The 18,309-nt window shown below is 40.3% G+C and overlaps 1 protein-coding gene across 5 annotated transcripts; it reads right to left on the bottom strand.

The window, feature by feature from the left end:
• Positions 1–169: 169 nt before the first annotated feature.
• LOC106567069 (uncharacterized) lies at positions 170–17,551 on the bottom strand. 5 transcript variants are annotated; one of them, XM_014135928.2, is made up of 7 exons: positions 17,434–17,521; positions 10,273–10,435; positions 9,674–9,904; positions 8,620–8,760; positions 8,332–8,464; positions 5,105–5,223; positions 170–3,806 (listed from the first exon to the last, which is right to left on the bottom strand). In XM_014135928.2, the coding sequence occupies exons 2-7, from the start codon at positions 10,315–10,317 to the stop codon at positions 3,621–3,623; spliced, it is 855 nt and encodes a 284-aa protein (XP_013991403.1). In that variant the 5' UTR covers positions 10,318–10,435; positions 17,434–17,521; the 3' UTR covers positions 170–3,620. The 5 variants fall into 5 exon arrangements, with proteins under 5 accessions (XP_013991403.1, XP_013991402.1, XP_013991404.1 ...); XM_014135927.2 differs by lacking the exon at positions 17,434–17,521 and adding an exon at positions 11,711–11,810; XM_014135929.3 differs by lacking the exon at positions 17,434–17,521 and adding an exon at positions 10,751–11,689.
• Positions 17,552–18,309: the final 758 nt, after the last annotated feature.

The following is an 18,309-nucleotide window of genomic DNA, read 5'->3' as shown; positions in this document are numbered from 1 at the left end:
CACAGACATAATGGCTGTGGATAGAGCATCCTCTAGTGGCGTCTCACGGTCACACGCAATATTGTTGTCCAGATATGATTTGGCGTCCAATTCAGATGAACCAGTATGGCAAGATGGGTGAAACAACAATTCTCTAAATCATATGAGAAAGCATTGACAGTACCAAATGTTTAAAAAGAGAAACACTTTTATTAAAGCTTGAGGCCCTAGTTTTTAATTCACTACAATATCTTACTGAGTCAAAACTTCATTTTATCACAACTTTACTAGGATTGTGATAATGACAGTTATTTTACTTAATTAAAAGAAAACTAATTTTATTTGTAAACAATTTTTACTGTCTTTACTAAAAACATTTATACAATATCTCTTCATTTTGGCGATCACAGATGCATGCAAAACTACTAGTAATAAAAAGTTAATGACTGCTACCGTAGACAGGCACTAGTGGCAGTTCTGCCTCTACTCCTAATTTAATTTTAAAATATATATTAACTTAAATTCAGCAGTAGAAAACTAACTGCCTTTAGTCTTTGTAAAGGGCCACAAACTCCTTTGACACGACTTACAACCTGACAGTGATGCAATAGTAACTACTGGTCCTCTATAGAAAACCTTCTCAGTCTATACAGATAACTGTTGTATATCCTATATTTTGGGCTTCCTCAATCCAGTGTTTAAGATATAGAATGTCAATGATAGCTTGGTCCCAGATCTGTTTGTGCTGTATTGCCAACTCCTATGGTCGTTGGTATGGCAATGACCACAGGAGTTGGCAAGCCAGTACAAACTGATGTGGGACCAGGCTACCATAATGCAACCTGAGACGCTCCAATAAAAATGGGAGTGAAAAGAACCCCCAGTGGAACGTCTGTTACCATGGATGTCCACTGAGTAGAAATATACTGAATTCTAAACCACCCCCTAGCACCTACTGTTTAGCCATTCCTGTAGATCTGAGGATTAGACAGATGGTATTACCATATTAGCAATTCTCTCAGATCTACAGGATTGCCTAGGTTGTAGGTGTTGATTTGGATTTCAGAAATGGTCATCTTCACTTTAGATGCTACAGGTGAATAAAGTGAGCTCAAATTATTGGGAGTGACATTTGTTGTTGTTTTCGCTCTTTACTCCAGCACATTGGATTTGAAATGATACAATGACTATGGGGTTAAAGTGCAGACTAGACTATCAGCTTTCATTTGAGGGTATTTTCATCAATATCGGGTGGACAGTTTTATTTTATTTTGTACATTTTTTAGTCATTTAGCAGACGCTCTTATCCAGAGCGACTTACAGTAGTGAATGAATACATTTCTTCTTTTTTTTTCTCCTCGTACTGGTCCCCCGTGGGAATCGAACCCACAACCCTGGCGTTGCAAACACCATGCTCTACCAACTGAGCCACATGGAAGGTTCAGTTTTAAAATTACAACACTTTTTGTAAATAGTCTCCCCATTTTTGGGGCCAAAAGTATTGGGCCAAAATCACTTGTGTATTAAAAGGAGTAAAGTTTAGTATTTGGTCCCATATTCCTAGCACGCAATGACTACGTTAAGCTTGTCACTCTACAAACCTTGTTTTTGTTTGTTTCAGATTATTTTGTGCACAATAGAAATTTATGGTAAATAATGTAGTGTCATTTTAGATTCAAAGAATATTTCTAAACACATGCATTAATGAAGATGCTACGATGATTCTGGATAATCCTGAAATGCTAAACTCTCACCATTACAATAACAAGAGAGGTTAGCATGTTTTGGGGGGGGGGGGGGGGGTGCCTTCTCACTCATCATTATTCTTTCAGGATTATCCGTAATCATAGTAGCATCCACATTAATGTAGACGTGTTCAGAAACATTCTATTCTTATTTACAGTAAAAGTAACTCCAAAATGACAATACATTATTTGCCATTCATTTCTATTGGGCACAAAATAATCTGAAACACAACCAAAACAAACAGCAAATGCATCCAAGAAATGTGTAGAGTCACAAGCTTGATGTAGTCATTGCATGCTATGAATATTGGACCAAATACTTAACTTTTGACTACTTTAATACACATACTGTATAAGTGAATTTGTCCCAATACTTTTGGGCCCCTAAAACGGGGAGACTATGACCAAAAAGTGCTGTAATTGTTTAACGGTTCACCTGATTTGGATGGAAATAGCCTCATACTAAAGCTGACAGTCTGCACTTTAACCTCGTGTATCATTCAAATCCAACGTGCTGGAGTACAGAGCCAAAACAACAACAACTGTCACAACACTGAGCTCGCTGTAGAAACAAACATGGTATGATATTATAGAGGAAGCATTTGTTCACAAACTGGGTCAGAGCAGGTCAACTGTCCTGCTTCATATGAGATTACCCCTTCTTTAAAATAACACCAGAAATATGACAAGATGGAACGACATACTCAGGACATTTGATAACAATGAAGGACAATAAAACTATTGGTACTCTTCATAGAGTCTGAATGAATATAGAGTAGGCTTACATGCACAGATGTCCTTTGAGAAAGAAAAAAAAACACCCGATTATTCACAACAACAAAAATACTACAAGATCACTTAGATAGAAATAGAATACTAGAATGGACATGAGTAATTCCATTTCCATGGTCACTATCCCCAAACGGTAGCTATGAGAGGTTCTAGAGTTAAACATCTGACCAGTGTAGCAAATTAGAAAGTTCAATATCTTTAGACAGAATTGAGTCAAACATAACAAGGACTGGATGGATGTAAATAACACTAACAACGGAGAACAAGAAATGTGTCCACTACCCAATTATCTCAATATCAAGGTAGGATCAGCTAGTTACACAGGTCTATTAGGCTACGGCCATTCACTAACAAGTCAGACCAGGAACTGTTAAGCTAGTAGTAACAGAACCAACTGGAATGAATCTGAGTAGTTCAAGGCCACGAGGATTTGTGTGTTTAACATTGTCCTTCAAATACTTAATGTCCATAGTATGATGTGCTTGGCCACTGAGGCTGCTAGTGGATCAGGAAGAGTGTCCTGGGTTACTGATCAGTATTGTCCAATGGTAAGCGTACACATACAATCAAATGGTAAAAAAAAAAGCTAAACCAGTTGTTCATATTGGTATGACCAGACCAACCTCACATTAAAGGGCTTTCCAGGCAGGAAGTGGCGGTGGAGTTTCCCATTCATTTTCAATGGAGCTAGGTGGGGGGGCCGAATTCTATCCAGGCAGAGTGGTCAGCAGCACACTTTAAGTCTCCAGTCAAAAAAAAATACTTGTCCAATTGAGGCTAAAACATGTCAGTTAATGAATTCATTATTGCCGTAGTAATATGACAGCTTGCTCAAACTCCTCCCACCTCACCCGAGGTCTCGGCTTCCCCTTCTGTTAAGTACCATGTACGTAACAATTATTTCAAAAGTTATTACAAAAGTAGAAAATAATCCACTATCCCATCAACAGGATATGAGCTAGCTGGTGAGAACAACTTAAGGTTTGGTGTCTTTGTCTTAGCCAGGTTTATCTGGGCTGAGGGAGAATGCAGTACTGGTCTGCTCCAGTATATGGTGCCACTGAGCTGAGGACTGCTGTCTGTGAGAGGGTCAGCGGTTCAAGGTCAGACAGCCAGACGGCTGTTCTGCTGCTGTAGGGGGCTCCAGGCGGCCGTGTGCCCAGGTGCATCCTGGGAGTAGGCTCCTCCTCTGCCCTCGCAGGAGAATGACTGGTTCTCCTCCTTGGGAATGCTCCTTCCCACCCCACACAGACGGCGATGACGTAGCAGACGGTCCGTCCGCGAGAAACTCTGGAACCGGGGCAGAGGGAAAGCATACAAGTAACAAATGATGGGAGTCAGTGTAATGTACATATTGACCCCAAACCATGTTCAGTAGGCAAATGTTGCAGATAGAAATGTCATGAATAGAGCCGACATGATTCCATATTCTACATAACATATTTCTATCTGAATGTTCTACAACGTTGTGCATTGCTGACAGTACCCCAGGTGTGTGTGTACAGTGTGCACAATGTACATTGAACAGAAATATAAAAACGCAACAGGTTGTGTGTTTGTCCGTTGTTTCATGGGCTGAAATTAACGTTCCCATAAGATTCGTTCGATACGCACAAAAATCGTATTTCTCTCAAATGATGTGCACAAATTTGATTACATCCCTGTTAGTGAGCATTTCTCCTTTTCCAAGATAAACCATCCACCTGACAAGTGTGGCATATCAAAAAGCTGATGAAACATGATCATTACACAGGTGCACTTTGTGCTGGGAACAATAGGCCACTCTAAAATGTGCAGTTATGTCACACAACATAATGCCACAGATGTCTCAAGTTTTGAGGGAGTGTGCAATTGGCATGCTGACTGCAGGAATGTCCACCAGAGCTGTTAATTTCTCTACCATAAGCTGCCTCCAATGTGATTTTAGAGAATTTGGCAACATGTCCAAACGGCCTCACAACCGCAGACCTGACTGCAGCTCGGCGTCGTAACCGACTTCAGTGGGCAAATGCTCACCTTCGATGGCCACTGGCACGTTGGAGAAGTGTGCTCTTCACGGATTAATCAGTTTCAACTGTACCGGGCAGATGGCAGACAACATGTATGGTGTCTTGTGGGCGAGTGGTTTGCTGATTTAATTTAACATTTCAAATTTGATGTTAACGTTGTGAACAGAGTACCCCATGGTGGCGATGGGGTTATGGTATGGGCAGGCATAAGCTACAGACAACGAACACAATTGCATTTTATCAATGGCAATTTGAATAAACAGAGGTACCGTGAGGAGATCCTGAGGCCCATTCATCCGCCTGATCAACTCTATGCGAAGGAGATGTGTCGTGCTGCATGAGGCAAATGGTGGTCACACCAGATACTGACTGGTTTTCTGGTCCATGGCCTCACTTTTTTTTTTTTTTTTAAAAGGTATCTGTGACCAACCAATGCATCTCTGTATTCCCAGTCATGTGAAATCGATAGATTAGGGCCTGATTTATTTAAATTGACTAATGTTCTTATATGAACTGTAATTCAGTCAAATCTTTGAAATTGTTGCATTTATATTTTTGTTCAGTGTAGATCTCGCTTACCTGATTGCAGCGATCACACTGGTAGGGCTTCTCGCCACTGTGAACTCTCTTGTGTCTGTCCAGGTGGTATCGCTGAATAAAGCGCATGTCACACACGTCACACGCAAATGGCTTCTCCCCTAAACAACAACACAGTTCAAATCTTAATGCTATAGATTGAATTTGTACCTTTTGGGGTACAAATTACTTTCTACAGACTTTTTTTTACACAGTAGTTACATAGCAAAATATATATAGTTATTTGATATACATTATTACATCTGGATAGATAGTACTTAAGCACATCCAGTATACATTATACACTCCGTGGCTAGTTTATTAGTTACAGCCTGTTCATGAAAATGGTTCACTCCTACAGACAGTGAGTCACGTGACCGTGGCTTTCTATATAAAGCCATCAGACAGACGTCGAGGCATTCAGCTACTGTTCGATTGAACGTAGGAATGGGCAAAATGAGTGACCTAAGCGACTTTGAGCGTATATGATTGTCTGTGCCAGTCGCGACAGTTCCAGTATCTCAGAAACGGCCAGTCTCCTGTGCTTTTCACACATGACAGTGTCTAGGGTTTGCCAAAAATGGTGCGAAAAAACAACATCCAGTCAGCATGTGGGCGGAAGCAGCTTGTTGATGAGAGGTCAAAGGGGAATGGCAAGAATCGTGCAAGCTAACAGGCGGGCCACAGACAAATAACAGAGCAATACAACAGTGGTGTGCAGAACAGCATCTCGGAACTCATCAGTCCTTGTCACGGATGAGCGAATGCAGCAGACGACCACACCGGGTTCCACTCCTATCAGCTAAAAACGAAAAGCGGCTCTAGTGGGCATGGGATCACCAACACCGGACAATTGAAGAGTGGAAAAACATTGCCTCGCCTGACAAATCCCAGTTTCTGTTGCTTCTTGCTGATGGCAGCATGAGACCATGGCACAATCCAGCCTGGTGTCTACGGTAGAGGTTGACCGATCATGATTTTTCACTGCCGATACAGATTATTGGAGGACCAACAAAAGCCGATACCGATTAATCGGACGATTGTATTTATTTATAATGACAATCACAACAATACTGAAAGAACACTTATTTTAACTTAATACATCAATCAAATAAATTTAGCCTCAAATAAATAATGAAAACATGTTCAATTTGGTTTAAATAATGCAAAAACAAAGTGTTGGAGAAGAAAGTAAAAGTGCAAAATGTGCCATGTAAAAAAAGCTAACGTTTAAGTTCCTTGCTCAGAACATATGAAAGCTGGTGGTTCCCTTTAACATGAGTCTTCAATATTCCCAGGTAAGAAGTTTTAGGTTGATGTTATTATAGGACTATTTCTCTCTATACCATATACCTTTGACTATTGGATGTTCTTATAGGCACTTTAGTATTGCCAGTGTAACAGTATAGCTTCCGTCCCTCTCCTCGCCCCTACCTGGGCTTGAACCAGGAACACATCAACAACAGCCACCCTCGAAGCATCGTTACCGATCGCTCCACAAAAGCCGCGGCCCTTGCAGAGCAAGGGGAACAACTACTTCAAGTCTCAGAGCGAGTGACGTTTGAAACGCTATTAGCGCGCACCCCGCTAACTAGCTAGCCATTTCACATCGGTTACACCAGCCTAATCTCGGGAGTTGATTGGCTTTAAGTCATAAACAGCTCAATGCTTGAAGCATTGCGAAGAGCTGCTGGCAAACGCACGAAAGTGCTGTTTGAATGAATGCTTATGAGCCTGCTGCTGCCTACCACCGCTCGGTCAGACTGCTCTATCAAATCATAGACTTAATTATAATAACACACAGAAATACGAGCCTTAGGTTATTAATATGGTCAAATACGGAAACTATCATTTTGAAAATAAAATGTTTATTCTTTCTGTGAAATACGGAACCGTTCCGTATTTTATCTAAACGGGTGGCATCCATAAGTCTAAATACTCCTGTTACATTGCACAACCTTCAATGTTATGTCATAATTACGTAAAATTCTGGCAAATTAGTTCGCAACGAGCCAGGCGGCCCAAACTGATGCATATACCCTGACTCTGCGTGCAATGAACGCACGAGAAGTGACACAATTTCCCTAGTTTAATATTGCCTGCTAACATGAATTTCTTTTAACTAAATATGCAGGTTTAAAAATATATACTTCTGTGTATTGATTTTAAGAAAGGCATTGATGTTTATGGTTAGGTACATTCGTGCAACGATTATGCTTTTTTTCGCAAATGCACTTTTGTTAAATCATCCCCCGTTTGGCGAAGTCGGCTGTCTTTGTTAGGAAGAAATAGTCTTCACAGTTCGCAACGAGCCAGGCGGACCAAACTGCTGCATATACCCTGACTGTTGCACAGAACGCAAGAGAAGTGACACAATTTCCCTAGTTAAAAGAAGTTCATGTTAACAGGCAATATTAACTAAATATGCAGGTTTAAAAATATATACTTGTGTATTGATTTTAAGAAAGGCGTTGATGAAAGCTATGATTCAATGATAAATTAACAGGCACCGCAACGATTATATGCAACGCAGGACAAGCTAGATAAACTAGTAATATCATCAACCATGTGTAGTTAACTAGTGATTATGTTAAGATTGATTGTTTTTTATAAGATACGTTTAATGCTAGCTAGCACCCTTACGTTGGCTCCTTGCTACACTCGCATAACAGGTAGTCAGCCTGCCACGCAGTCTCCTTGTGGAGTGCAATGTAATCGGCCATGATCGGTGTCCAAAAATGCCGATTACCGATTGTTATGAAAACTTGAAAATCGGCCCATTCCGATTAATCGGTCGACCTCTAGTCTACGGTACAGGCTGGTGGTGTAATTGTGTGGGGAATGTTTTCCTGGCACACGTTCAGTCCCTTGATACCAATTAAGCAAAGTTTCCATGCCCCGAAGAATTCAGGCTTTTCTGGAGGCAAAGGGTGGTCCGACCCGATACTAGATGGGTGTACCTAATAAACTGGCTAGCTCATCTAGCTCGTCTGGGCTCGTTGCTGTTAGCTAGTACATGGACAAGCAGTACTGTAGTAGTCAGACATGACAGGAATTACCACCATAGCTGGGTCCTTCATTTTTTTAAAGAAAAATAAAACATTTGCTTTTAATTGCGAGTCGTGCATGTTTCTCTACTAATTAATGTTTTTTATGACTTGTGTTATAACGGTTAACACATTTTACGAGTATTCCTGAGCAAGGAAGGGGAAACGTAATGCGATACAAACCTGTATGTGTGAGAATGTGCCGCTTCAGGTGGTAGCTACTCCGGAATGCTCCATAGCAGTGCTCACAGATAAAGTTCTTCTGTACTTGTGAATTATGATCATCATCACCCCCATTAATATTCATCTCCACCTGCTGAGAAACACAATGAGTTTAAAATATTACAACTTCTCATATTATATACACACACACACAATAAGTGTAACGCTACAGCACGCACACTTCTGTCCTGCAATTGTATCCATCACTGTACATGCCATTTCCCCCACTCTCACATAAACACAACTTACCTCCACTTTCTCTCTCAGCTTGTTGGGTGTCGCTGATTTTCTGTGCTTCTTTTTTGTCGGTTGTGTGTTCTGGCTGGCCTGCATATCTTTCTCATCCAGCAGCCTGGGTGCGTGAAATGAGTGTCCATCCTTTCTAATAAACTATCGAGAGGAGAGAGAAGGAAAAATTGGTGGGGGAAATGGGTGATAATTCATATGTTTCTAACATACCAACCAAAATGGAGCTACTGCTTAGATATGTATTCTTTTTTTGTTGTTGATAGATTTACTATAACTACATGAATATAATTTAAGATTAATTGCCAGATTAACCCCACAATGTAAAGAATCTTCAAATAGGCACATCCTTCTATTCTTCTCTTCACTGCATTCCATTTTCTCTTATTTTTTTCCCGTTCAGTTTTTTTTTTTACTCTCAAAATGACAAGTATATATAGAGAATCAACTAAATTGAATGTTCTGAGTCCATGGCAATGCATAGATCACAACGGAAGACAATTCTTTAGGTCTGGGAAAAAAACAAAAACATTTAGATTTTTTGGTGTAATTCTCCTTTACTTCAAGTGCGTACCTAGTGAGAGAGGAACGCGTTTTGGTAGCAATGTGTCTGTACTGCACATGTGAGGGCAGAGTCTGCTAAACAAATTCCCACCAATTGATACAAATAATCAGTATATTATTGACAGGTAGGCCTACTTCGCAGTTAACATTTAATTGAGAAAACGTTTCTGTCTACCCACAAGACGGTTATCATAAGCATTGCTAACTGGCTATACAAAGTGATAGTCAAACGCGCGCACACACAGACAGGCAATGTTGCTGGAAATTATTTGCCAGATATTGTTATATTTGGATTTTTAAGCCAATTGTGGCTAACCAAGTGTGGGACAATGTAAATGTGGCTGTGATTGGATAGTATCTGGGAGCTTGCAGTGTCTGATACAGTATTTGTGAGATTTGTTTATGACAGTTTGCGGTTGAACACATGAAAAATGTACTTTCTGCATTGTTTGGCGAGCTGCTCATAGTCAGGCTGCATGTGTCTATTTCTCACCAGGGGTGGGCAGCTGACCCCCAAGGGCAGGACCATGTGGCTGTGGTGGGACTGGTGATTGTTGTGGTGTCCATGGTGTGATTGGTGAGACTGCTGCTGGTGGCTCTCAGGGTTGTTGATGTCCCTCTGGCCCTGGTCATGCTGTGACATCTTCTTTTGTCCCCCAGACATGTTGTTGGCCTGCATCAGGGCCATGCTGGACAGCACCGCCTCACAGCCCAGCAACCCAGCCTGGAGGAACAACAAAAACAGCAGTTCAGTTGGACAGTAGTATGGTGGCCTAGGAGGGTCATCAACTCAGACTGCAGGAACTACACAGGACAAGCAGCAGCTCAGAGTCAGCATCAGGGTCAATGTCAGGACCACAGTCTCACGCATAAAGGCTGACACAGGGACTGCAGATGGTCGTCCACTGACTGTTTTCAGACTATTTTTGGCCTGGTCTGTCAGGCCTCTAGTGGAAAGACTCAAGAGAAAAAGTGAGAATGAGAGAAGGGCTTCAAGCCATGAATGTAATGGAATTGTGGCACAAAAACAAAAAACAAGAGACAAAATAAATAAAAACAAAAATGGAAAGAAGGAAGGAGAATTCAACTGACCCATTTCATGTGGTCTCGAACTGAGTTGTTGGGATGGTGTGTCATCGCCGGTGCGTGGATTGAATGCGTGTGTGTTTGGGGGTACAGGGGCGCATCAAGGGGGTTCACTCAGGATGAGGGGTGTGAGAAGACTACACCCACCCAAATCATCAGGTGGCAAAGCCTGGAAATAGAGGGTTATTGTGAGGCCAAATTATTTGACCATGACTACTGGTAATCAAATTCAGGCCTAATATATCTAATAGAGTGTAATTTGGTTTAATTATCAGGGGTGCTCGGTCATTGCTTATCCATATATTTATATGTACATATTCTTATTCCATCCCTTTACTTAGATTTGTGTGTATTAGGTAGTTGTGGAATTGTTAGGTTACTTGTTAGATATTGCTGCACTGTCAGAACTATAAGCACATGCATTTCTCTACACTCGCATTAACATCTGCTAACCATGTGTGTGACCAATAAAATGATTTTATACATTTGGCATGGTCAACAAAGAAAGTTGATATCAGGCTTGAAGACAGCAGCCAATGGTTTGGTGTATGCTTCCTCTTCCCATGGAAAACAAAAGATTCTTGTCAAATATTGTTGCAATGATGACAGAAATAAAGCTGGAGAAGGAGGACAAACACATTCTGTTCATGAATATGATCTGGAAAAGGGGTTATGATTCATGCATGTGCAGGTTACTCAAGATACCATTCAATGATGACCCAAGTATAGGCTAACGATATGATATCACATGTTAAGAGTCAAGTACAAAAACAAACAGGAAAGCATAGTTTACCCTATACACACAGTTGATCGATCGTGTGATCCCTCTACTCTACAAATAAGTACTCTAGTCTCCATGCAAAGCGCCCGCTAAAGTTGCCTAGAAGTGAGGGGCTAAAGCTGCCTGGACGTGAAGGCCTATCTACCTAGCTTGTTAGAGCTCACTTCAAATGCAGTATTATTCAGTGCACTTAGACTGCATTGCCCTAGTTAACTACAATAATGTCTGAATACTAAGCGAGCTCAACGTTACAGAAGGAGCTAGCTACCTAATTAGCAAGCTAAGTTAGTTGGCTAACGTTAGCTATTTAACGATAGCAAGACATCTTCACTGAGTTTCCGACGCCAAACACCAACACATAGCTATGGGGTAACGTTAGCTAAAACCGTGAGTGAAAATATTGTTTGGTTAAATATTTTGAGAATTAGCGATCATTGAGGTAACTTATGGGGTAAAGCAAGGGTCTGCTTAGGTGAAGCTAGCGCAAGATGACTCACTGGTTGGGTACCCCCCTCAGACAACACAACAGCCAGGAAAGGCGTGCGGGTTGAGCGCCGACTACAAACTGTCATAACTCTCATTGCCTTACAATTCTGGGAAATAACTTATGCATTGCAACTCTATGGTGGCTTTGTTGGGAATAACATTTTAGAATGGGTTTACCTTAGGTTTTTTTTTGTTTTGCAGATTAATATTTCTTGTCGGAGTTCCAATTTTCTCAGTTTACAAACACAGGAAACTACACCGGAAGTGTTCCCCGGGGAGAGCGTCCACATTATGAGTTTAATGACGCATGACATCGGCCATGTTGGTAAGGGAAATATAGGGGGCTTGCTGTTGCGGCGCCATGTTGGAAGACCAGATAATTTTTTTATTTTTATTAACAGTAACATGCAAAACATAAACATAACAGCCAGAGGGATTCCAAAGAAATTCCAAAGAAATTAGAAAAAAAATATTCCACATTATATCAAATCAAATACAGACATATAGCGAATACATTTTTTTGACATTTTGTTTTGTATACGTTTTAAAGACTAAATAGTTTTCCACATCAGATAAAAAAAATTAAGAAAAGGGTATTTTTCTTCATAAATTTTGATTTGTGTATGAAACATTTTCCTAATAAAATAAAGAGATTTATGACATACTCACGTTCAATTGTGGAATCAGTGTACTAAAAAAATATGTCAAACTTAGAAATTTCAATGGTTGTATGTAATTTGAGGCCAAGATATAGTTTTACATCAGTCCAGAACACTTCACTATATAAACAATTACAGAATAAGTGTTCAATAGATTCAGTTTCTAGTTCACAAAAACTGCATTCACTGGTAACATCAAGTATGTATTTAGAAATCAAGCTATTACACGGATAGAATCTATGGATTATCTTATTAAAGGAGATCTCCTTCACTTTATTGGTCACCATAAATTTGTGTGGAGTGAGCCAAGCACGGTGCCAGTTTACATCAAACGATGAAGCCCAACAAAATATCGCAGAGGGAATAGACTTCCTGTAGAAAATATCCCTTAATAAACGATTGTCGTATCTAGTAGACCAATGCCATTCACCTGAACATTGCTTACAATCGGAGATATTCCAAAATATGTATTATTCTGAAGTAAAGTTTTTATCCCACTAGGTATAGCTTTAATAACAGTGTCATATTCCTTGCTTGAAACCTCAAAGTTGTATCTTTCCATAAATTCTCTCCGTGTAAATAGATTCCCACTATTATCAACTAATTGGCTGACAAGAATAATGTTTTTCGAGAACCATTTATGGTTAAATAACATCTTGTTTCTATGTAATATCGACCCATTGTTCCATATAAAACATTTATGAGGTGAAAAGTTGTGTTTATACAACAAAGCCCAGCACATTAAAGCCTGCTTGTGAAAATCCACCAGTTTCACAGGAAGTTTACCCACAATATATGGACATTGTAGTAAAAAATTAAGCCCTCCGAACTTCTGAAAAACAAAATGAGGTATAATATTCCAGAAACGATGAGGATTTTTTATGTACCTTTTAATCCAGTTAACCTTTGATATCTGATTGAAGAGAGTGAAATCTAAGACATTTAGACCGCCATCACAAACCCTGTTGGTGATAACATCTCTTTTTATCTTATGTGGCTTGTTTTTCCATATGAAGTTGTACAAAAGTCTATCTAAGGTACAGCAAGTGGATTTGGGAATGTCAATAGATGAAAAAAGATAGGATGCACGAGATAGCTCCTCAGCTTTGGATAAAAGCACCCTTCCTTGAAGACTTAAATCCCTCCCTAACCATGAGGATAATTTTTTTTGGACAGATTCAGTTACAGGGTTCAAATTAAGATCATTCATAGCCTTAAGATTTTTGGTGATCTTTACACCAAGGTAGGTTACAGTATCTTTTTCAGAGATGTTACAATCTGCTGGATTGACAGCTTCTTTCAAAACAAACATCTCACATTTGGAAAGATTTAAAACCAAACCTGAGATTTTGGAGAACTGCTTCACGATATCCAATGCTAATCTAGCTTGAGACACATTTTTCAAAAAAAGTGAGGTGTCATCTGCCAGTTGGGATATCTTGATCTCTCTGGCCTGGAATGTAATGCCCTCAAATTGACTTTTATGAACTAATGAGCATAGCATTTGAGATACTAACAAAAATAAAAAAAGGTGAAATTGGACAACCTTGTCGTATTCCTTTGTAAACGTTAAACCTCGGATGTTCCATGACAGGGTTTGATACAGCTATTGCCACCATTATAGAGTTCTAATAGCATCAACAAAAAAACGACCAAATTTCAAATGCTTAAGACAATCAAAGATAAAATTGTGACTTACTGTATCAAATGCTTTCTGAAAATCCCAAAATAGGATAACAGGGAAGTCATCTAATAGATCACAATACTCAACCAAGTCTAACACCAGCCTGAGATTATTAGATATATGGCACCCTTTCATAAACCCTGATTGACATTCATCAATCAGATCATTTAAGCAAGACTTTAACCTTTTTGCAAAGATTAAGGCTATAATTTTGTAGTCGTTATTTAGGAGTGTGATTGGACGCCAATTATCAATACTTAGGAGATCCTTGTGTGGTTTAGGTATAAGAGTAATAACCCCTTGCTTCAGAGAGGCAGGTAGTTCTCCCTTCTTTATAGCCTCCTTAAAGGTTTCAAGTAAAAAAGGTGCTATTTCTTCAAAGAAGGTTTTGTAAAATTCAGAGGTTAATCCATCACAACCTGGAGATTTGTTCTTTTTTAATTGAGCAACCCCGTACTGGATGTCCATAATGGATAAATCTTGGCAACAAGACTGATTGAGTTCTTCATTAATCGAATTAACATTCTCTATAGAATCAAGGAGATCCTTAGAGTCACTCAAATTGTTATCTAAGGAGTAAAGATTCTCATAAAATGTAGTGGTAAATTCTGATAACTCTATCCTCAGTGGTAACCCCATTAATCTTAAGTTTCCGAAGTGTGTTGAGTTCCCCTCTCCTCTTCTCCAAATTAAAAAAGTATCTACTGTTCTTTTCACCTTTTTCAAACCATTGTTTTCTAGATCTTATGAAAGCTCCTCTAGCCTTTTCCTCATACAATGTATCTAGTTGATTCTGTAAATCATTCAATTTAGCTTTCTCATTAAGATCAAGATGCTCAATCTCTGTGATATCAGCAATTGTTTTAGAGAGTTCAGCTACCTCACATCTCCTTCTTAAAGCAAGCCGTTTTCCATAAGTAATACAGGCTGAGCGGATTTTAAATTTCATCAGTTCCCAATATTTCCCATATTCTGCATTAGATGTAGCTAAACTCCAGTAAACAGAAATTAGCTTCTTAATCACATTTTTTAAATCATCATGCAATAACAATGAGTTATTTAATTTCCAGTAACCACCAGAGTATTTCTTACTATCATTACTGCATATTCTTACAGTCAACCATATGACTTTATGATCCGTCAGGACAACAGGCAGTATTTTTACCTCTACAGTGTTGGGCTCAAGACTAGAGGTTATCACCCACAAATCTATTCTTGATTGTAAGGAACGATCTCTATTACTCCATGTGTATTGTATCTCTCCAGGGTTTTTTACTCTCCATATGTCAATTAAGTCCAGGCTTTGGCAGAAATTCACCAACTTGTTCACACCAATGTTAGGCCTATCAGTCTCATTATAATAAACCATATTAAAATCTCCACCAACTATAATCTGACTGGATGGATATTTTCTCAGAAGACTTTTAAGAATTTCTTCAATTTCCTCTAGAAGTAAGTTATTTGGAGGACTAGAACAGTATCCATATACATTACACAACACAAATAATCTGTCCATGTGGTTGATGACCGCTACTAGCCAATGTCCATTGGAGTCCATTTGAGTAAACAAAAATTTCCCTTTGAAATTGTGTGCTAAAATTGCAACCCCAGCTGAATGATTTGTCCCGTGGGTCAAAAAAATGTCACTGCCCCACAGATTTTCCCAATAATTATAGTCCTCTTTGCATGAATGTGTTTCTTGAACGAATACAAGATCTGCGTTGCAGTCCTTACAAAACAAAAAAAAGCTTTTCTCTTCAACAGGTTACGTATTCCCCTGGCATTGATTGACATAAACTTCAAGTCCATATCTATAGAATCGAAAGAAAAATCCTATGCAATCTCAACTTTACCCTCTCTATAAAATGTTGCTTCATATATGTATTAACAGAAGTCTTAACTTGTAAAATAGTAACACCATGTTTCAAAAGTAGAACATTCAGTTTGCAGTGAGGGAGGAACTACCTTGTAAACCTACTGACAGAACAAATCACCCCAGTCGTATTTCTTTACCGTTGGCGAAAAAGGCTCTGATTCCCCTGTAGTATCCACCCTTTCCTTGATTTCGGGCCTGTTGTACAAGAGGCCACAATTTTGCCTTTGCTGCCTTGTCTGCTGCAGTCAAGTCCTCACCGAATCTAAGTTTTTTTTCTTTCAGAAAGGCACTTTCCTTTGCTTTCTTCCAAACTGCATCTCTCGCTGTGCGAAAAGCAAACTGGATGATGATCGATCGGCTGACGATGGCATCTTGTTTCTTCCCAATACGATGAGCGACATCCACAGCCATATCCATATATCCATCGGGGAAGTCCGGTGCCACACGGTTACAGATGTCTCTTACTAAGCGCTTCACATTCTCATCCTGGTCCTCGGGGACACCGTAAAGCCGTAGCCCCCACCTTCTCCGGTATCGCTCTGCTTCCGATAAGCGCCCTTGCATGTCTGCGATGGTCTTCTCCTGAGCAGTGCATTTCTCAGACATAGCAGTGTTTGCAAGTTTAAGCTCTTCGATACTCTTGTATGCATGATTCAGAGAGGTCTCGAGGTCAATTATTTTTTATGTGTTTTCGCGTATCATTTTCTCCAGACCATCGGCTCTTTCGTTTATCTTTGCAGAGACAGCATCGATTATGTTGACCTGTAGTTCGTGCAAAGACAATTCTGTCTGTGTCTTTTTGGGTGCAGGACTATTGACTGAATTTTCAGAATCAACCGAATGTCCAGAATCCTCCATTTCTTCTCCTGAGGAGTCAGGTGGCGGTTTTTCTCCAATGTATGAGTGCTCAGCTAGCAACTGCCTTCTCCTCCCTTTGCTCTTTCGCACATTTTTTCCTTCCATTTCTCTAAGTTTTGAATCAAATTATCGGTCAACTAAGCGTTGTTCTCTATTGTGTTTACTATAAGCCAAGTTCCGTTACATTTAAGTAAGTTTGAGAGGGATAAAAGTTAAGGTTACTTGGAGCAAGCGGAAATCTCGTCTGCACTCGCCGCCATCTTCCAGACCTCTTGGAAGACCAGAGTCAGTCTGGTGGAAGTCCTCCAATCCCCCACATGGCTGGCTACGTTTAGCTACCAGCGGAAACGTCATAGGGATTACCTGTGAGCTATCTAGCTAGCTACGGAAACTTGGTGTTCAGGCTAACTCAAATGAGCTGCTAAAGTAGCTTTACATACTGTATATTAGGGGTCTCCAACAGTTCGATCGTGAGTTACCAGTAGCTTGCAGCCCACCTTTGAGTAGATCGCCAAACAGTTCCGAAACTACTTCCAATTTTCAAGTGTACCACCGCAAACTCTCATTAACAATAATCAGAAACCACAAGCTCCCAGCTGCTATCTAATCAACGCAAAATTGCTATTATCCCAACCCTGGTTGGCCGCTATTGTTTTACAAAGCCAAACCTATCAAAATATGTCAATTAATTTCCAGCAGTATTGCCCCTGTCGGTCTGTGGTGCCCGCATTTGTTTATCACTGTGTGTAACCATCTTGTGGGCTGATAGAAATACTTTCCCCAAAGCCTTCTCAATTAAATGTTAACTGTAAAGTAGGCTTACCTGGCAGAAGCACTGTATATCATTTGTTATTTGCAAACTTTGCCATGAAATTAGCAGCAGCAGCACATAACCATTGCTAGACCGGCACATTTCTCACTCCATAACTCTTCTGATGTGATTTAAGCATTGACATGGACTCAGAACAGATTTGAGGCTGGTGAGTAATCAAGGGCTGATTGCTCACCAGCAGTACAGGGCCCATAAAGCTGCCAGAAAAGTATCACACTGGAGGGTTGGAGGTAGTGAGAGGTTACTACCGGATAGAAGTCCGCATGCTAGAACCAAGGGGCTCTGTGGTCTACCCCAGAGGAGACAGCATTTCCCGGAGCCCAGAAGGCGGTAACCCGGAAGAGGTCTCCTGGAGGAGACCGATTTTATTTTTCTTTATTGTTTTAAATAAACACCTTTGAAACTGAGGTATCACACTTGTGTTCCTGTCAGATCTGTGTAAACGTCTTGATCAAACCCCCTCGTCTGCCACAAGTGATGGAGAATGCGGGCAGACCAGGGTTGATGTTTAAGCAGTATCAGCATAGACAAGTTGATAGCTCAGTTCGTTTGGGCCCAACAAGCGCAACAGGACATTCACGAATGAACGCTGGAAGAACAGCATCTACAGAATTTCCACCTGCTTTAGGAAGTCCGGAAGCTGCGAGGAGAAACGCAGACCGAATCGCATCCCAATCAGTTTTTTATCAAGCTACCGGAGGATGAAGACATCGAGACTTACCTCTGCACGTTTGAATTGACAGCACTCCGAGAAGGATGACCCAAGGCGAAGTGGGAGAGTCTGCTGGCCCTGTTTCTCTCCGGAGACTCCCAAAAGGCGTATTATAACCTCATCACCGAACAGGCGGCTAACTACGACTGTCTCAA

The sequence above is a fragment of the Salmo salar genome, chromosome 13 (assembly GCF_965601325.2).
Source record: "Salmo salar chromosome 13, fSalSal1, whole genome shotgun sequence".
NCBI classification, from domain to species: domain Eukaryota; kingdom Metazoa; phylum Chordata; class Actinopteri; order Salmoniformes; family Salmonidae; genus Salmo; species Salmo salar.
This window is presented reverse-complemented; position numbering and strand designations above follow the sequence as displayed.